The sequence below is a fragment of the Hemitrygon akajei genome, chromosome 1, assembly GCF_048418815.1.
Source record: "Hemitrygon akajei chromosome 1, sHemAka1.3, whole genome shotgun sequence".
Taxonomy (NCBI): domain Eukaryota; kingdom Metazoa; phylum Chordata; class Chondrichthyes; order Myliobatiformes; family Dasyatidae; genus Hemitrygon; species Hemitrygon akajei.
The window spans coordinates 171,571,901-171,594,988 of NC_133124.1; the positions used below are offsets into that span (position 1 = coordinate 171,571,901).

The 23,088-nt window shown below is 51.2% G+C and overlaps 1 protein-coding gene across 1 annotated transcript in view; it reads right to left on the reverse strand.

The window, feature by feature from the left end:
• Positions 1-23,088, reverse strand: part of LOC140732313 (basal cell adhesion molecule-like) — a 57,850-nt gene that overhangs the window by 19,122 nt on the left and 15,640 nt on the right. The window contains exons 2-7 of the mRNA XM_073054783.1: positions 18,990-19,117; positions 18,012-18,228; positions 16,201-16,271; positions 15,245-15,341; positions 14,259-14,441; positions 7,988-8,112 (exon numbers count right to left, since the gene is read on the reverse strand). Coding sequence (XP_072910884.1) covers positions 7,988-8,112; positions 14,259-14,441; positions 15,245-15,341; positions 16,201-16,271; positions 18,012-18,228; positions 18,990-19,117 — 821 coding nt within the window. The remainder of the gene's footprint in view (positions 1-7,987; positions 8,113-14,258; positions 14,442-15,244; positions 15,342-16,200; positions 16,272-18,011; positions 18,229-18,989; positions 19,118-23,088) is intronic.

Below are 23,088 nucleotides of genomic sequence, written 5' to 3' on the forward strand. Positions count from 1 at the left end.
CACACCCCTCACCCCTCACCGTAACACTGACACACCCCACACCCCTCACTGTAACAGACACACCCCACACCCCTCACCGTAACACTGACACACCCCACACCCCTCACTGTAACAGACACACCCCCACACCCCTCACCGTAACACTGACACACCCCTCACCGTAACACTGACACACCCCTCACCGTAACAGACACACCCCACAACCCTCACTGTAACACTGACACACCCCTCACCGTAACACTGACACACCCCACACCCCTCACTGTAACACTGACACACTGACACACCCCACACCCCTCACCGTAACACTGACACACCCCACAACCCTCACTGTAACAGACACACCCCACACCCCTCACCGTAACAGACACACCCCACACCCCTCACCGTAACACTGACACACCCCTCACCCCTCACTGTAACAGACACACCCCACACCCCTCACCGTAACAGACACACCCCATACCCCTCACTGTAACACTGACACACCCCACACCCCTCACCGTAACACTGACACACCCCACACCCCTCACTGTAACACTGACACACCCCTCACCCCTCACTGTAACAGACACACCCCACACCCCTCACTGTAACACTGACACACTGACACACCCCACACCCCTCACCGTAACACTGACACACCCCACAACCCTCACTGTAACACTGACACACCCACACCCCTCACCGTAACACTGACACACCTCTCACCGTAACACTGACACACCCCACACCCCTCACCGTAACACTGACACACCCCTCACCGTAACACTGACACACCTCTCACCGTAACACTGACACACCCCACACCCCTCACCGTAACACTGACACACACCACAACCCTCACTGTAACACTGACACACCCCACACCATAACACTGACACACCCCACACCCCCTCAGCGTAACACTGACACACCCCACACCCCTCACTGTAATAGACACACCCCACACCCCTCACCGTAACACTGACACACCCCACACCCCTCACCTTAACACTGATACTCCCCACACCATAACACTGACACACCCCACACCCCTCACTGTAACAGACACACCCCACACCCCTCACTGTAACACTGACACACCCCACACCCCTCACCGTAACAGACACACCCCACACCCCTCACCGTAACACTGACACACCCCTCACCGTAACAGACACAACCCACACCCCTCACCGTAACACTGACACACCCCTCACCGTAACAGACACACCCCACACCGTAACACTGACACACTCCACACCCCTCACCGTAACAGACACACCCCACACCCCTCACCGTAACACTGACACACCCCTCACCCCTCACCGTAACAGACACACCCCACACCCCACACCCCAACACTGACACACCCCACACCCCTCACTGTAACAGACACACCCCACACCCCTCACCGTAACAGACACACCCCACACCCCACACCCCAACACTGACACACCCCACACCCCTCACTGTAACAGACACACCCCACACCCCTCACCGTAACACTGACACACCCCTCACCGTAACACTGACACACCCCTCACCGTAACAGACACACCCCACAACCCTCACTGTAACACTGACACACCCCTCACCGTAACACTGACACACCCCACACCCCTCACTGTAACACTGACACACTGACACACCCCACACCCCTCACCGTAACAGACACACCCCACACCCCTCACCGTAACACTGACACACCCCACACCCCTCACTGTAACAGACACACCCCACACCCCTCACCGTAACACTGACACACCCCTCACCGTAATACTGACACACCCCTCACCGTAACAGACACACCCCACACCCCTCACTGTAACACTGACACACCCCACACCCCTCACCATAACACTGACACACCCCTCACCGTAACACTGACACACCCCTCACCGTAACAGACACACCCCACACCCCTCACTGTAACACTGACACACCCCACACCCCTCACCTTAACACTGATACTCCCCACACCATAACACTGACACACCCCACACCCCTCAGCGTAACACTGACACACCCCACACCCCTCACTGTAACACTGACACACCCCACACCATAACACTGACACACCCCACACCCCTCACCGTAACAGACACACCCCACACCCCTCACCGTAACACTGACACACCCCACACCCCTCACTGTAACAGACACACCCCACACCCCTCACCGTAACACTGACACACCCCACACCCCTCACCTTAACACTGATACTCCCCACACCATAACACTGACACACCCCACACCCCTCACCGTAACAGACACACCCCACACCCCTCACCGTAACACTGACACACCCCACACCCCTCACTGTAACAGACACACCCCACACCCCTCACCGTAACACTGACACACCCCACACCCCTCACCTTAACATTGATACTCCCCACACCATAACACTGACACACCCCACACCCCTCACCGTAACAGACACACCCCACACCCCTCACCGTAACACTGACACACCCCACACCCCTCACTGTAACAGACACACCCCACACCCCTCACCGTAACACTGACACACCCCACACCCCTCACTGTAACAGACACACCCCACACCCCACACCATAACACTGACACACCCCACACCCCTCACCGTAACACTGACACACCCCACACCCCTCACTGTAACAGACACACCCCACACCCCTCACCGTAACACTGACACACCCCACACCCCTCACTGTAACAGACACACCCCACACCCCTCACCGTAACACTGACACACCCCACACCCCTCACTGTAACAGACACTCCCCACACCCCTCACCGTAACACTGACACACCCCTCACCGTAACACTGACACACCCACACCCCTCACTGTAACAGACACACCCCACACCCCTCACCGTAACACTGACACACCCCTCACCGTAACACTGACACACCCACACCCCTCACTGTAACAGACACACCCCACACCCCTCACCGTAACACTGACACACCCCTCACTGTAACAGACACACCCCACACCCCTCACCGTAACACTGACACACACCACACCCCTCACTGTAACACTGACACACCCCACAACCCTCACTGTAACACTGACACACACCACACCCCTCACTGTAACACTGACACACCCCACCCCTCACCGTAACACTGACACACCCCACACCCCTCACTGTAACAGACACTCCCCACACCCCTCACCGTAACACTGACACACACCACACCCCTCACTGTAACACTGACACACCCCACCCCTCACCGTAACACTGACACACACCACACCCCTCACTGTAACACTGACACACCCCACCCCTCACCGTAACACTGACACACCCCACACCCCTCACTGTAACAGACACTCCCCACACCCCTCACCGTAACACTGACACACACCACACCCCTCACTGTAACAGACACTCCCCACACCCCTCACCGTAACACTGACACACACCACACCCCTCACTGTAACACTGACACACCCACACCCCTCACTGTAACAGACACACCCCACACCCCTCACCGTAACACTGACACACCCCACACCCCTCACTGTAACAGACACACCCCACACCCCTCACTGTAACACTGACACACCCCTCACTGTAACAGACACTCCCCACACCCCTCACCGTAACACTGACACACCCACACCCCTCACTGTAACACTGACACACCCCACACCCCTCACCGTAACACTGACACACCCCTCACCGTAATACTGACACACCCCACACCCCTCACTGTAACAGACACACCCCACACCCCTCACCGTAACACTGACACACACCACACCCCTCACCGTAACACTGACACACCCCTCACCGTAACAGACACACCCCACACCCCTCACCGTAACACTGACACACCCCACACCCCTCACTGTAACAGACACACCCCACACCCCTCACCGTAACACTGACACACCCCACACCCCTCACTGTAACACTGACACACCCCACACCCCTCACTGTAACAGACACACCCCACACCCCTCACTGTAACACTGACACACCCCTCACTGTAACAGACACACCCCACACCCCTCACCGTAACACTGACACACCCCTCACCGTAACAGACACACCCCACACCCCTCACTGTAACACTGACACACCCCACACCCCTCACCGTAACAGACACACCCCACACCCCAACACTGACACACTGACACACCCCACACCCCTCACTGTAACAGACACACCCCACACCCCTCACCCCTCACCGTAACACTGACACACCCCACACCCCTCACTGTAACAGACACACCCCACACCCCTCACCGTAACACTGACACACCCCACACCCCTCACTGTAACAGACACACCCCACACCCCTCACCGTAACACTGACACACCCCTCACCGTAACACTGACACACCCCTCACCGTAACAGACACACCCCACAACCCTCACTGTAACACTGACACACCCCTCACCGTAACACTGACACACCCCACACCCCTCACTGTAACACTGACACACTGACACACCCCACACCCCTCACCGTAACAGACACACCCCACACCCCTCACCATAACACTGACACACCCCACACCCCTCACTGTAACAGACACACCCCACACCCCTCACCGTAACACTGACACACCCCTCACCGTAATACTGACACACCCCTCACCGTAACAGACACACCCCACACCCCTCACTGTAACACTGACACACTGACACACCCCACACCCCTCACCATAACACTGACACACCCCTCACCGTAACACTGACACACCCCTCACCGTAACAGACACACCCCACACCCCTCACTGTAACACTGACACACCCCACACCCCTCACCTTAACACTGATACTCCCCACACCATAACACTGACACACCCCACACCCCTCAGCGTAACACTGACACACCCCACACCCCTCACTGTAACACTGACACACCCCACACCATAACACTGACACACCCCACACCCCTCACCGTAACAGACACACCCCACACCCCTCACCGTAACACTGACACACCCCACACCCCTCACTGTAACAGACACACCCCACACCCCTCACCGTAACACTGACACACCCCACACCCCTCACCTTAACACTGATACTCCCCACACCATAACACTGACACACCCCACACCCCTCACCGTAACAGACACACCCCACACCCCTCACCGTAACACTGACACACCCCACACCCCTCACTGTAACAGACACACCCCACACCCCTCACCGTAACACTGACACACCCCACACCCCTCACCTTAACACTGATACTCCCCACACCATAACACTGACACACCCCACACCCCTCACCGTAACAGACACACCCCACACCCCTCACCGTAACACTGACACACCCCACACCCCTCACTGTAACAGACACACCCCACACCCCTCACCGTAACACTGACACACCCCACACCCCTCACTGTAACAGACACACCCCACACCCCACACCATAACACTGACACACCCCACACCCCTCACCGTAACACTGACACACCCCACACCCCTCACTGTAACAGACACACCCCACACCCCTCACCGTAACACTGACACACCCCACACCCCTCACTGTAACAGACACACCCCACACCCCTCACCGTAACACTGACACACCCCACACCCCTCACTGTAACAGACACTCCCCACACCCCTCACCGTAACACTGACACACCCCTCACCGTAACACTGACACACCCACACCCCTCACTGTAACAGACACACCCCACACCCCTCACCGTAACACTGACACACCCCTCACCGTAACACTGACACACCCACACCCCTCACTGTAACAGACACACCCCACACCCCTCACCGTAACACTGACACACCCCTCACTGTAACAGACACACCCCACACCCCTCACCGTAACACTGACACACACCACACCCCTCACTGTAACACTGACACACCCCACAACCCTCACTGTAACACTGACACACACCACACCCCTCACTGTAACACTGACACACCCCACCCCTCACCGTAACACTGACACACCCCACACCCCTCACTGTAACAGACACTCCCCACACCCCTCACCGTAACACTGACACACACCACACCCCTCACTGTAACACTGACACACCCCACCCCTCACCGTAACACTGACACACCCCACACCCCTCACTGTAACACTGACACACCCCACCCCTCACCGTAACACTGACACACCCCCACACCCCTCACTGTAACAGACACTCCCCACACCCCTCACCGTAACACTGACACACACCACACCCCTCACTGTAACAGACACTCCCCACACCCCTCACCGTAACACTGACACACACCACACCCCTCACTGTAACACTGACACACCCACACCCCTCACTGTAACAGACACACCCCACACCCCTCACCGTAACACTGACACACCCCACACCCCTCACTGTAACAGACACACCCCACACCCCTCACTGTAACACTGACACACCCCTCACTGTAACAGACACTCCCCACACCCCTCACCGTAACACTGACACACCCACACCCCTCACTGTAACACTGACACACCCCACACCCCTCACCGTAACACTGACACACCCCTCACCGTAATACTGACACACCCCACACCCCTCACTGTAACAGACACACCCCACACCCCTCACCGTAACACTGACACACACCACACCCCTCACCGTAACACTGACACACCCCTCACCGTAACAGACACACCCCACACCCCTCACCGTAACACTGACACACCCCACACCCCTCACTGTAACAGACACACCCCACACCCCTCACCGTAACACTGACACACCCCACACCCCTCACTGTAACAGACACACCCCACACCCCTCACTGTAACACTGACACACCCCACACCCCTCACTGTAACAGACACACCCCACACCCCTCACTGTAACACTGACACACCCCTCACTGTAACAGACACACCCCACACCCCTCACCGTAACACTGACACACCCCTCACCGTAACAGACACACCCCACACCCCTCACTGTAACACTGACACACCCCACACCCCTCACCGTAACAGACACACCCCACACCCCAACACTGACACACTGACACACCCCACACCCCTCACTGTAACAGACACACCCCACACCCCTCACCCCTCACCGTAACACTGACACACCCCACACCCCTCACTGTAACAGACACACCCCACACCCCTCACCGTAACACTGACACACCCCACACCCCTCACTGTAACAGACACACCCCACACCCCTCACCGTAACACTGACACACCCCTCACCGTAACAGACACACCCCTCACCCCTCACTGTAACACTGACACACCCCACACCCCTCACCGTAACAGACACACCCCACACCCCAACACTGACACACTGACACACCCCACACCCCTCACTGTAACAGACACACCCCACACCCCTCACCGTAACACTGACACACCCCACACCCCAACACTGACACACTGACACACCCCACACCCCTCACCGTAACAGACACACCCCACACCCCTCACCGTAACACTGACACACCCCACACCCCTCACCGTAACAGACACACCCCACACCCCTCACCGTAACACTGACACACCCCACACCCCTCACCGTAACAGACACACCCCACACCCCAACACTGACACACTGACACACCCCACACCCCTCACCGTAACACTGACACACCCCTCACCGTAACACTGACACACCCCACACCCCTCACTGTAACAGACACACCCCACACCCCTCACCGTAACACTGACACACCCCTCACCGTAACACTGACACACCCCACACCCCTCACTGTAACAGACACACTTCCATCCTCTACACCAGAGTTTCTCAATCTCTACACCAGGAATTCCCTCTCTCTACAACAGGGGTTGCCACCCTCTACACCAGGGGGTATACCCACCCTGTACACCAGTAATACCCTCCCTCTACACAATTCCCAACCAGGGTATATTTTTATCTATATTTTTATTTTTATTTGAGTCACTTGGAAGACAATCATGATTTACCCCATATCCTTTGTCGTTCTCTCCCCCGATCCTACAAATCAGGCCCCCGCCTGGAATTCACCACCTCCTCCTCCCATCACCCATCTGTCGCCATGGACTCACCACCACTCTGTACAGGATGTACTCAGGCTGAGGGAATCCGTCTGCCGTGCATCTCATCCGCACGTCATCCCCCTCCTTGATGTGCGTGGCCGAGCCAAGGTTAAAGGTCACATGTTCAGTGTGGTCTGTGGGCAAGGTGCGGGTTAGCGTCAGTGGGTGAGGGGCCTATCCCGCAATGGGGATGGGACCCGCGCACCCTCTGTGGGGTCGGGGAGATGTCCAATCAATAGTTTTACCCCACACATACGGCCTTCTTCATCGCCGCGTACACACACCTCATCCCGCAACCCCACACTCACTCTCACCCGCAGTAGCACCGTTGTCTCCTCACAACCCACCCTCAGCTCTAACCCTCCCACACCCGTTTCACCCTCCCTGTCCGCCCTCCACACCATACACATTCCAGCTGTCTGGCTCAATCGCTACCCCACTTCTCCACTTTCCCCATTCCCCTACCCACTGAACAGCACCCCTCACCTCCAAACGACCATACACTACCCCAACAACTGCCCCTCCTGTCCAGTTCCCAGATCCCCCCACTGAACTACACACTCAAACTGCACACTGATGAATCGGCCTCACCCTTCCACGGCCCACACACATACGACCCTCCCCTCACCCCCAATACCCCTCACACTGACGATCCACCCTTCACCTCTAAATACTCATACACTACCCCAACAACTGCCCCTCGTGTCATGGATCCCAGACCCCGTCTGAACTCCACTACCCTGACCATCATACTGATAATCCACCCCTGACATCTAATGCCCCACACGCTGATGATCCAACTCTCATCCTCCATGCCCCTCATGCTGACGACTTACCCCCCACGCACCTCGCACTGACGATTTACCCTTCACCCCCACGCTCCACACACAGATGATTCACCCTTCACTCCTCATGACCCACACACTGATGATACACCCCTCACCTGCAAACGATCATTCATACCCCAACAACAACCTTCCTCTTACTCCCCAACCCACTGACCATCACCCTCACAATTATGATTCACCCCTCACCCCCCCATACACTGACAATGCACCCTCACCTCCAAATGACCAAACACTATCCCAACAACACCCCCTCTTCTCCACTGGCCCCACTCCCCTACTCACTGACCACCACCACCCCCCACCCCAACACAAACCGACAATTCATACCCCACCCCCCACACTGATGATTAGCCCCTCACCCCTACATCCAACACTGACAATTCACACTCACCTCCTACATCCCTCACACTGATGATTGAGTCCACACACTGATGATTCATCCCCCCACACCCCGCACCCCCTACACCTCACACACTGACGATCCACTCCTCACCCCATGCCACACACTCTAATGATTCACCTCAGACACCCCACTCCCCACACACATGACTCATCCATCACCCCAACACCTCTCACACGGATGATTCACCCCATCCCCAACACCCCACACACTGACAATTCAACCCCATCCCCCCACCCTTACACCTCACACACCGACAATTCACCCCCAACCACCATTTACCTCATACTGACGATTTCCTTCTCACCCCCCATGTCCGTCACACTGACGACCCACCCCTCACCCCATGCCACATACTCGGATGATTCACCTCTAACACTGCACTCCCCACAAACTGACAATTTACCCCCCATCCCCCATGACCCACACAGTGACGATTCAACCCTCACGTCAACACACCAACGATTCACCCATCCTCTCCCACGCACCACACACTGATGCTTCACCCCTCCACACCAACGGCCTTTGATTGGAGTACTGCGCAGACATGGTAGAAACTTTCTCGCACGAGTCCCGCAAAGAGCTTTAAAGATCAGAAAGTATTTTTCAACTGGAGTCTCTGATTGTTGTACTGCACAGACACAGTAGGAGTGATCCTGCACAAGTCCCACAAAGAGGTTTAAAAATCCAGTCTCCGTTAAAGAGGGGTACCATAGTGGAGTGGTCCTCATGACAGCGGTCATCAGAGTGGTCTGGGTCAGAGTCGTAAGGCTTTGAATCAACAGGGCTTTGGCGAGTTCAGGTGGAGGCAAGATAAGTAGGTAAGTTCATTACTTATTTCTTAATTTTTTTATGAATTAAATCTTGAGAGAATAGGGGGGGGGGGGGGGGTTATGTCCACAGAGCCTGTGTTCTTTACTAGGTGTCAGATGTGCGATTTCCAGGAGACTCCCAGCCTCCCCCGATGGCCACATCTGTGCATTGAGATGCAGCTCCTTAGAGATCGGGTTAAGGAACTGGTGTTTCATCTCGATGACCGACTCAAAGGAAAGTGAAGCAGTGATAGACAGGAGCTACAGGGAGGTAGTCGCTCCAAGGAGACTGATAAATAGGTGACTGTCAGGAGAGGAAAGGGGAGAACATCAGATAGCGGAGAGCACCCCTGTGGCTGTCCCTCTCAACAATAAGTATTTCATTATCAGTACTGTTGGAGGGGCAAAGACCAATCTGGGGGAAGCAACAGTTTTTGGCACTGAGTCTAGCCTGTGGCTCATGAGGGTAGGGAGCTAAAGAGGGCTGCAGCAGTAATAAGGGGACAGATAGGCGATTCTGTGGATGTGAAAAAGAAACACGGATGGTAGTTTGCCTCCCAGGTGCCAGGGTCCACAATGTTTCTGAACACGTCCACAATATCCTGAAAAGGGAGGGTGAGCAGCCAGAAGTCGTGGTACACATTGGTACCAGTGACATAGGTAGAAAAGGGAGGAGATCCCGAAAACAGAATACAGGGGGCTAGGAAGGAATTTGGGAAGCAGGACCTCAAGAGTAGTAATCTGGGGATTGCTGCCTGTGTGAGTGAGGATAGGAATAGAATAAAGTGGCAGATAAATGTGTGGCTAAAGAATTGAAACAGGGGTTAGGGATTCAGATTTCTGGATAATTGGGACCAATATTCTTGTGGGTAGGTTTACTAGAGCTGCTGTGAGTAGTTTAAACTACTATGGCAGGGGGATGGGAACCAGTATGATAGAACTGAGGGTGAGCAGCAGGTTTACAAGTAGATGATGGGTGTAACATGAATATAAGGAAGGACAAGCCAATAACTGGGTACAAATGCAGACGGAGTAAATTGCACCATAGAGGCAAAATTCAAAAGGTTGAAGTATGCAGGACTGAAGGTGGTGTATTTAAATGCGTGTAGCATTTGGAAGAAGGTGGATGAACTCGTGGTGCAATTAGAGACTGGTCTACGACATCGTGGGCATCGATGAATCATGGCTGAAAGAAGGCCTTAGTTGGGAGCTGAACATCAAATGATATACTTTGTATCAAAAGAACAGGCAGGAGGGTATAGGTGGTGGTGTGGCTCTGTTGGTAAGAGATGGAATTACATCTTTAGAAAGAGTTGACATAGGGTCAGAGAAGGTTGAGTCTTTGTGGGTGGAGTTAAAAAAGTGCAAGGCTGAAAAAACCATTACAGGAATCTTGGTTGAGACGTGGGGTTGAGATTGCAAAGGGAGCTGGAAAAGGCATGTAATAAGGGTAATGTCACTGTTGTTTTGGGAGACCTCAATATGCAAGGGGAATGGGAAAATTAGGTTGATGTCAGATCACGAGGGGAAATTGGTTGAATGCCTACACGATATCTTTTTAGAGCAGCTTCGGCATGAGTCTACTTGGGGAAAGGCCATCTTCAATTGGGTGTTGTGTAATAGCCCAGATCTTATTAGAGTACCTGATGTGATCGTAATATGATTGAATTCATACTGCAATTTGAGAGGGAGAAACATAACTCACATGTATCAGTATGGCAATGGAATAAAGGGAATTACAGAGGTATGAGAGAGGACCTGAGCCAGGTGGACTGGAGAAGGGTACTAGAAGGGATGACAGCAGAGGTGGCTGGTTTCTGGGAATAGTGTACAAGGCACAGGAAGAATTTCTCAAATGGCAGGGCTAGGCAACCATGGCTGACAAGAGAAGTTAAGGGTTGCATAAAAGCCAAGGAAAGGGCATATAAGGTAGCAAAAGTGAGTGGGAATTTGGATGATTGGGAAGCTTTTAAGATCCAACAAAAGGCAACTAAAAATGTTAGAAGAAGGGAAAGGATGAAATATGAGGGCAGACCAGCCAATAATATAAAGCAGGATACCAAGTTTTTTTCAGTTATATGAAGAGTAAAAGCGAGGTGAGAGTTGATATTGGACCTCTGGAACACAATGGTATTGAGTTAGTAATGGAGGATAAAGAAATGGCACATTAACTTTGCATCAGTCTTCACTGTGGAAGAGGACTGTGAGGGTCAGGGAGCAAGAGTAAGTGCCATCGTTATTACACAGGAAACAGTGCTAGGCAAATTCAAAGGTCTTCAGGTGGATAGGCCACCTGGACCAAATAGACTACATCCCAGTGTCCTGAACGAGGTTGCTGAAGAGATAGCAGATGCATTGGTCATGAACTTTCAAGACTCACTTGATTCTGGCATGGTGCTAGAGGACTGGAAAATTGCAAATGTCACGCCACTCTTTAAGAAGGGAAGAAGGCAAAAGAAAGGAAATTATCGGCCAGTTAGCCTGACCTTAATGATTGGGAAAGTGTTGGAGGCTATTATCAAGGATGAGGTTTCGGGGTACAGAGACTAATGGTAAAGTATGTCAAAGTCAGCATGGTTTTGAAGGGCTACATCCTCAAAGAGTTCTTTGAGGAAGTAACCAGCAAGGTGGACAAAGGAGAGGCACGGGATATCACTTACCTGGATTTTCAGAAGGCATTTGATAAGGTGCCACACATGAGGCTGCTTAACAAGATAAAATCCTATGGTGTTACGAGAAAGATACTGGCATGGATAGTAGAATGGCTGACAGGCAGGAGACAGCAAATGGGAATAAAGGGGGCCTTTTCTGGTTGGCTGCCAGTCACTAGTAGTGTTCCTCAGGGGCCAGAATTGGGACCACTGCTTTTCACATTGTTTGTCAATGATTTTGATAATGGAATTAATAGCTCTGTGGCATAGTTTGCAGATGATATAAAGATAGGTGGAGGGGTAGGTAGTGCTGAGGAAGAAATGCGATTGCAGCAGGATAGATGATTTGAAAGAATGGGCAGGCAAAGAAGTGGCAGATGGAATACAATGTTGGGAAATATATGATGTATTTTGGTTAAAGGAACTATAGTGCAGACTATTATCTAAATGGGGAGAAACTTAACTTACGGGTTGAGTCTGTGGTAAAGAAGGCAAATGCATCCTTGGCATCTATTTCAAGGGGAATATAATGTAAAAACATTGAGATAATGCTGAGGCTTTATAAGACACTAGTCAGGCCGCACTTGGAGTTTTGGGCCCCATATCTCAGAAAGAATGTGTTGTCATTGGAGAGAGTCCAGAGGAGGTTCACGAGGATTATTCTGGGAATTAAGGGTTAACATCTGAAAAGCGTTTTGCAGCTTTGGGCTTGTACTCACTGGAATTTAGAAGAATGCATGGGGATTTCATTGAAACCCACCAAATATTGAAAGGACTAGACAAAGGTGGATATGAAGAGGATGTTACTTATAGTGCTGGTATCCAGAACTAGATGGCACAGCCTCAAAATTGAGAGGCAACTTTTTAGAACAGAGGTAAGGAGGAATTTTTTTAGCCAGAGCTTAGTGAATCTCTGGAATTCTCTGCCATAGACTGTGGTGGAGGCCAAGTCCGTGGGTATATTTAAAGTGGAAGTTGGTAATTGCCTGATTGGTTAGGGCATAAAAGGATATGGAAAGAAGGCATGTGTATGGGGTTAAGTGGGATCAGCAATCAGCCATGATAGAATGGCTGAGCAGACTCGATGGGATGAATGGCCTAATTCTGCACCTATACCTTATGGTCTCATGGTCCATACACTGACAATTCACCCACTCATCTCCAAATGACCATACACCACCCCAACAACTGCCCCTCAGTCCCCCAACTGAACCCTATCACCCTAACCCTCACACTGACAATTCACCCCTCATCCTGACGACTCACCCCTCATGCACCACACAATGACGATCCACCTTTCACCCACAATGCCCCACACAGATTCACTGCTCACCCTGAAAGCCCCTCACACTGATGATTCCCCCTCATGCCCCTCACATTAATGATTCACCTCTCACTCCCTTATTGTGATGATTCAACCATAACCTCCAATGACCCACACACAGCCGATTCACTCCTCACCCCACATGCCCCTCACACTGACAATTTATCCCTCACACCACACATTGATGATTCACCCCATACCCCACACACTGACAATTCACCCCTTAGCCCCCACTACCCACTCACAGTGCAGGGAGATGTTGAAGGGGTCTGAGTCGAGCCACAGGGTGTTCCCCTTAGCAGTTGGGTACTGGACCCTACAATGGAACTGCGAGTGCCTGTCGTCACGGTGTAGTCGCAGATACAGGTGGCTGCTGACTGTGTACAGACCACTGGCTTCCTTCACCACCCGGGGCGTCATGTACATCTCTGCAGGAGGGTGGGATAGAAAGGATAGATGAAGGGGGTGGGGAGAGATGTCGTGGAAGATGATTATTTACCTTGCCTGAGTGCATGTACTCATCCCCCCTCCCTGTGTACAACCCTCCACCGAATGTGAGTACTGAACTCCTTCCTGTGTACAGTCCTGTGCTGAGTGAGTACTGAACCCCCACCCCCACCCCAGAGTGAGTGTGGAGAAGAATCAAGTCTGTTTTGGTGGTAGTCTCATCATTGAGAAAAGGTAATCCAGTCCAGAAATGAGTGAAATCCAGTCTGGAACAGAGTAAAGTCCGGTCCGTAATGAAGGGCAGTCGGATCAGTGACTGAGAGAAATCCAGTCCGGAACGGAGAATACTCCGGTCCGTAATGAAGGCAGTCAGATCAGGGACCGAGAGAAGTGCAGTCCGGAACGGAGTGTACTCCGGTCCGTAATGAAAGGCAGTCGGATCAGGGACCGAGGGAAATCCAGTCCGGAACGGAGTGTACTCCGGTCCGGGTTGGAAGATGCGCTGGTCATTGACAGAGGGTAACTCTGTCCAGAATGGATTGTACTCCAGTCTCTGATGAAGGGTAGTCTGGTCAGTGATAAGAAGTAATCGAGTCCAGAATGGGGTAAAATCCATACAGGTGTCCAAACTGAAGCCGAGGGCTGTTGGTCCATCGGATGGGAGGAGGAAGTGTGGGGTCTGGGATGGGTTCAGCGTGGTGGGATCAGTGTGTGGGGTTAGTGGGGAAGGACAGGACCAGTTCGTCTACCCTTCTCTACCCTGTCCCTGACCATTATGACTTACGCTGGTTGTGGGTGGTGACAGAGTCGAGGGCTGATCCGTCCTTGTACCAGATGAGTGAGGGTGCAGGGTATCCATTCCGACTGGTGCAGCTTCCGATCTGGGGCAGACAGAGGGAGAGTCAAAGTCCAAACCCGGAGTAATCCCAAACATGGACCATGCCAAATCCAGAACCAAACCCAAACCTAGCCGATCAGATGCACGAGTGGATTTATTCCAGCTTCCTGCACCGCGTCATGAATTTAAGGTCATAGGACCACAAGATACAGTTACAGAGTTAGGCCATCTGGCCCATCGAGTCCTCTCCGCCATTTTGTTATGCCTGGTCCATTTTCCCTCTCAGCCCCAATCTCCTGCCTTCTCCCTGTGTCCTTTCTCATCCTGACTAATAAGAATCTATCAACCTCTTCCTCAAATATTCCCAATGATTTGGCCTCCATAGTTATCTCTGGTAATGAATTCCACAGATTCACCACCCTCTGGCTACAGAATTTCCTCGTCTCTGTTCCTCTATTCAGAAGCTGTGCCCTCTGGTCCCAGAGTCCCTCACTATACAAAATGCCCTCTCCACATCCACTCTATCCAGGCCTTTCAACATTCAATAGGTTTTCGTAAGATTCCCCATCCCCTCATTCTTCTAAACTCAAGTGAGTACAGGCCCAGAGTCATCAAATGCTCCTCGTACAATACATTAACCTGTTTTTACATTGTCTGCAAATTTGGTCAGAAAGCCATCAATTCCATCATCCAGATCGTTAACATATAACATGAAAAGAAATGGTTACAACACCAACTCGTGAAACACCACGAGTAACTGGAAGCCAATCAGAATAGGGTTGCTTTATTCTGTCTCTTTTCCTCCCCCTCCTGCCTCTGCCCCTCCCTCACTGTCCCCAGCTCATGCCCCTCTCCCACACTATCCTTTCCCATTTGACCCCTGACCTGATGCCTTGCCCTACCTCTGACAGGAGAGGCGCCATCACTGACAAGATGGCAGGGTTTGGCGTCACCTCCGGCCGTTCCGGGGAATCTGCAGGGAAACAGGGAAAGGGGGTGACAAGTGAGTGAACAGCCAGATAAGCTCAGCCCAGAAACGTCACCGATTCCAACACAGGCGGGACCCCCAACTCACCAATCTAGGATAGGCACTCCAAACCCCTCCCACAGACTTCCACTCCTCACCTCTCACCCACTCCCACAGACTTCCAATCTCCTCCCTATCACCAGCCCAACCTCACAGATCCTTCCACTGTCCCCCAAACCATACATTCCTACTGCCTCTCACTCCCCACCCTGCCCTCTCACACTCCCAATCCATGATAGATCACATCCCTCCACTGAAGTCCAGACTCTCTGGAACACCACCATTCCAGCTGCCATTCACCATACAGTAATCCTGACAGAATTAATTTCTGGAAACCCACCCCATGCCTATATACGTATCTCAAAGGGTCCCCAACGTGACTGTCCTTTTGGGGCGACGGACAATGTGAGCAAATGGGCAAGGGTGGTATCCAATGGGAGTGAATGAAAAGGGATGGGTCTCATTGGGGGTGTGGACGACTGGAGTGAATGGGAAGGAGTGGAGTATCATTGGGGGTGTTGATGGTGGGAGTAAATGGGAAGGATGGGGTCCCATTCGGAGTGTGAACGATGGGAGTGAATGGGAAAGGGTGGAGTCCAATTGGGAGTATGAACGGTGAGAGTGCAGGGAAAGGGGTGGAGTCCCATCAGCAGTACGGACGGTGGAAATGAATGGGAAGGGATGGGGTTCCATTGGGAGTGTGGGCAGTGGGAATGAATGGGAAGGGGTAGAGTCCCATTGGCAGTGTGGATGGTGGGAGCGAATGGAAGGAGTAGGTCCCACTGGGAGTGTGAATAGTGGGAGTGAATGGGAAGGGGTGGGTCCCATTGGAACTGTGGACGGTGGGAGTGAATGGAAAAGGGATGGAGTTCCATTGGCAGTGTGAACGGTGGGAATAAATGGGAAAGGGATGGAGTCCCATTGGCAGTGTGGACGGTGGGAGTGAATGGAAAAGGGATGGGGTCCCATTGGGAGTGTGGACGGTGGGAGTGAATTGGAAAGAGATGGCGTCCCATTGGGAGTGTGGACGGTGGGAGTGAATGGGAAAGAGATGGAGTCCGATTGGCAGTGTGGACGGTGGGAATGAATGGGAAAGGGATGGAGTCCCATTGGGAGTGTGGACGGTGGGAGTGAATGGGAAAGGGATGGAGTTCCATTGGCAGTGTGGACGGTGGGAATGAATGGGAAAGGGATGGAGTCCCATTGGCAGTGTGGACGGTGGGAGTGAATGGAAAAGGGATGGGGTCCCATTGGGAGTGTGGACGGTGGGAGTGAATGGGAAAGGGATGGAGTTCCATTGGCAGTGTGGACGGTGGGAATGAATGGGAAAGGGATGGAGTCCCATTGGGAGTGTGGACGGTGGGAGTGAATGGGAAAGGGATGGAGTTCCATTGGCAGTGTGGACGGTGGGAATGAATGGAAAAGGGATGGGGTCCCATTGGGAGTGTGGACGGTGGGAGTGAATGGGAAAGGGATGGAGTTCCATTGGCAGTGTGGACGGTGGGAATGAATGGAAAAGGGATGGGGTCCCATTGGGAGTGTGGACGGTGGGAGTGAATGGAAAAGGGATGGGGTCCCATTGGCAGTGTGGACGGTGGGAATGAATGGGAAAGAGCCCTTAGGGAAATTGGACACTCCGTCTCTGTTCCCCGGACTCTACACCTCTGCAGGCCGAAATCCCCTCACCGTACACCTTCAGGTCAGTCTTGCCCTCATGACTGCCTGCGGCCCCAGCGATGACCTGACAGAGGAACGATTGTTCATCCTGCAGCTGAACGGGGCTGATGGTCAGGCTGTAGTTTGCATCTACCGATACCCTGTCCGTGAATTCTGTGTTGGGGTCCACTATGCTGTTCGTCCGGTCCTTGTAGGCGATACGCTCCCGATTGCTGTTCCTGGTCAGCTGTAGATGGGAGAATGGGGAGACAGAATCTGTGAGCTCAGCCATCCACAGTGCTCACACATGAAGCATGGGCCCAAGAAGCTGAGACCCTCTATTGCTGCCATTGGAGCTGCAGTTGATAGGGAAATTCGAATAGGGGTGGAGGAGAAGGAGAGGATTCTAGGGACAGGGAGGGAGATGGTTCATAAATCAGGGAGGGTTGTAGGGGAGGAAGAACAGTAACAGAACCAGAGAGGGGTGTAGGGGAGGGAGAGGATTTATAGAGACAGGAGGGGCCCCGGGGAGGAAGAGGGGTTACAGAGACTGGGGCGGGCATGGGAGTGACTGAGGGGTGGAGGGAAGGTACTGAGTGAGGGTTCCACTGTTGGTACAACAGCACAGGGAGGGCAGAAATATTCAGAAAATTTGTGGACAAAGCCTGTTCCCCCTTGGTGGGGTGTGGGGGGGAGTCCACCGATGAGCTCCCTCAAGGAGGGTGTTGTGATCAGTAATCTCTTGATGAGGTTTGTGTCCTGTGGTCCCTCGAGGGGTGTCAGTGGGAGGTGCTGGTCTTCAGTGGTCTGTGGGCCTAAACCCCTGGGTGTTGCTGTGAACCTCTCCACTCACCATCCCCCCCCCCCCCCCCGCCCCTTGTGATCACTCCACTTGCTCCTGGAGGAAACAGTTCTTCAGACAAGCATGGGTAAAGGGACTTTTCTGCCTCCCTCTGGCTGTCTACCCACCCCCACCCTTCCATTCCCAGACTGAATAACCCCACTCACCACAAACCACTCCACCACAACGTTGCTGTGGGTACCGGTGATAGTGTGTGTACAGGGGATGGTCACGCTGTGCATCACCTCCGCGTTCATCTGTTCCTGGAGAAAGACCTCCACAGATCCCAGGGCAGCTGGTGGGGAAGAGGGCACCGTTAGCAGAGATGACCCCTCCACAGGCCTGTTCCCTGCATGCACGCGCACACACACACACACACAAACCTATACATACACACACAAACACACAAACCTATGCACGCACACACACACACACACACACACACACACACACACACACACACACACACACACACACACACACACACACAAATACAGAGTGTGACTCACATCCTGACACCCTGAGGCCATTCCAGCATCAGGAGGGTGACCCCGGGCAATCCCCATATCCCTGGGTGATGGCGGCTACAACAACCCTTGAGGAACGCAAGCAGTCCTCTCGATCAGAACCCCAGCCACCACTAAATAACCCTTCTACCGTCCTGGTACAGACTTTCAGCAGTGACTAGGCATTGGGCTGAGGACAGAGAGGGGCAGACTAATCAAGTCTCCCCTGCTCTGACAACCACAGGGGGTTGTGGGGAAGGTGTTATGCCACCTTCAGGACCGGGGGCCCCAGTCTCAGAATGAGATAATTCAGGTCACTCAGGATACCTAATCTCTTCACCCAGTGAGTTGGTGAATCTCGGGAACAACCTCTCCCAGAAGCTCTCTGAGATACCCACACTCTGAGGGAGTCGAAGGGACAAGATTAGTGCAGGTAGGTAGGGCTGAGGGTGGCTCCGAGAGAGAATCCTACACTTTGAGGGAATTGAAGGAATGGGGTTACTTAAGGGAGGAGAGGCTGAGGGAGAGCAGCTGCAGTGATGGGGAATGGTGTAGCAGGGCCTGAGGGGCCAAATGGCCATGTAATATTGTGCTCTTCTGTTTTCATGAAGTGTTCGGTTGTTCTTCCAAACTCCCCTATCGATGCAACCTGCTGAACTCCACCAGAATGCTTGTGCTGTTAACCCGTAATCTGACTCTTCCCTGCACGGTGTCCATCCTTTCTCACAAACTGGGAAGCCAGTGTTCCCGATCTGGTCTCACCCACTGTCTGAAAACAAGCATCACAACTGTGTCCATCCTGCCCAAAAATCAAATGGGAACCCAGCGTTCCCAGTCCGGTCACCCAGTTTGAAAACGTACTTCAAAACTGTGTCTGTCCTGCCTCACATACCGACTGGGAACTCAGCGTTCCTGGTCCGGTCTCAACGATATTCTGAAAAAATGTATTAAAATACTCCAAGGTCTGTAGGTTGTATGCGTTCCAATTAAATATTGTTCCCTTAGATATTGTAATTCTTAAATGGTGTGCATATGACTGGGATTTTACGCAGAATAAACTGCATGCTAGAATTAAGGACTGGACAGCTAAAGGAATACAGTTTTATGCAATATAATAAAAGAAGGTACACTGTTCAGTTTTGAAATGCTTAAAGAGAAACACATTAGAAAAACAAGACTTATATTGGTATTTGCAGATGCAACATTATATTAATAGGAGGGTGAAAATCATAACCGAGGCAAGTACATGCTTGATAGAACTGTTTAGAAATGCATATAATTCAGATACTGGTAGTAGAATCATTTCAAGCATGTATAAGGGTCTGTCACATCTTAAAACACACTCGACGTCATACATTAAAACAAAATGGGAGAAGGAAGGTGGGGATAGCTATATCTGCGGAAGAATGGACAATAATATGGGGGTATCAATGGAAGTGGACCAGTTCACAGAAATGGAGGGAGTTTGGGTAGAAAAACTTGATAAGATATTTTATTACACCTCACAGAAATCCCATTATGATAGTAACCTCCCTGTTTGCTGGAGAAGTTATGGAAATCAAAATGCAAATCATTATCATATTTTCTGGGATTGCCCCATTATCAAAAACTGTTGGAGGGGGATACACAATGCCCTACAAGACATTTTTAAACATGAAATACCCTTAGAAAATAAGACCATATATTTTGGGTATATACCTCAAGAATGGTTGAAAAGAGGTAAATATTTAATGAATATACTGCTGGTGGCTGGTAAAAGGACTCTTACCAGGAAATGGTTATCACAGGAGAGCCCAACTTTAAATGCATCGATGGATATTACAATGGACATTTACAAAATGGAGAAGATAACAGCATCTGTCAATCATAAATCGGAACAATTTGATTCATACTGGGAGAAATGGTTTAACTACTTAACATCCATAGGCCTGACTTTATTCTCACAAATCAATGAATCTGTTGTAAAAAAAAGATCACTCCCTATTTGTACATAGTTTTCCTTTTGTTTGTTCTTTCTTTTCTATAAGTGTATACCTCAGATAAATACTATGTGGAGATTTGTGGCAAACATGAATATATGAACATATCCATACAGTATCTGAAGTACATCTTATGGAAATGTTTGTATGATGCTGAATTTCAAAAAAAAATAAATTACAAAAAAAAAGTCCCCTTGAGCACATTACCTGCTATATGTGCATGCCAACCCTACTATTTAAGTCTGATACAGCAGGCAGACAGACCCACAGTAACTGTGGGTGTCTATGTATGTGTTTGTGTATCTGGGTTTGAGTGAGGCTGTAAGAGTGTGAGACAGAGATAGCGAGTGAGTCAGACAGACTACAGTTGAAGTCAGAAGTTTACATACACTTAGGTTGGAGTCATTAAAACTCATTAACTACTCCACAGATTTCATATTAGAAAACTATCATTTTGGCAAGATGTTGAGGACATCTACTTTGTGCATGACACGAACAATTTTCCAACAATTGTTTACAGACAGATTATTTCACTTTTAATTGACCATATCACAATTCTGGGTCAGAATTTTATAAACAAAATCAAAAGAAATCAGCCAAGACCTCAGAAAATTAAATTGTGTATTTCCATAAGTCTGGATCATCTGTGGGAGTAATTTCCAAATGCCTGAAGGTACCACGTTCATCTGTACAAACAATAGTACGCAAGTATAAACAGCATGGGACCACGCAGCCATTATACCGCTCAGCAAAGAGACCCATTCTGTCTCCTAGAGATGAACATACTTTGCTGTGAAAAGTGCAAATCAATCCCACAACAACAGCAAAGGACCTTGTGAAGATGCTGGAGGAAACAGGTAGACAACTATCTATATCCACAGAAAAACGAGTCCTGTATCGACATAACCTGCTCACCAAGGAAGAAGCCACTGCTCCAAAACTGCCATAAAAAAGCCAAACTCCAGTTTGCAAGTGCACGTGGGGACAAAGATCTCACCTTTTGGAGAAATGTCCTCTGGTCTGATGAAACAAAAATTGAACTGTTTGGCCATAATGACCATCGTTATGTTTGGAGGAAAAAGGGTGAGGCTTGCAAGCCAAAGAACACCATCCCAACCGTGAAGCACACGGGTGGCAGCATCATGTTGTGGGGGTGCTTTGCTGTAGGAAACCCTGGTGCACTTCACAAAATAGATGGCATCATGAGGAAGGAAAATTATGTGGATATATTGGAGCAACATCTCAAGACATCAGCCAGGAAGTTAAAGCTCGGTCGCAAATGGGTATTCCAAATAGACAATGACCCTAAGCATACCTCCAAAGTTGTGGCAAAATTGCTTAAGGACAACAAAGTCCAGGTATTGGAGTGGCCATCACAAAGCCCTGACCTCAATCTGACAGAAAATTTGTAAGAACTGAAAAAGCGTGTGCGAGCAAGGAGGCCTACAAACCTGACTCAGTTACACCAGTTCTGTCTGGAGGAATGCAACAAAATTCCAGCAACTTATTGTGAGAAGCTTGTGGAAGGCCACCCAAAACGTTTGACCCAAGTTAAACAATTTAAAGGCAATGCTACCAAATACTAACAAAGTGTATGTAAGCTTCTGACCCACTGGGAATGTGATGAAAGAAATAAAAGCTGAAATAAATCATTCTCTCTACTATTATTCTGATATTTCACATTCTTAAAATAAAGTAGTGATCCTAACTGACCGAAGACTGAATGTTTTCTAGGATTAAATGTCAGGAATTGTGAAAAACTGAGTTTGAATGTATTTGGC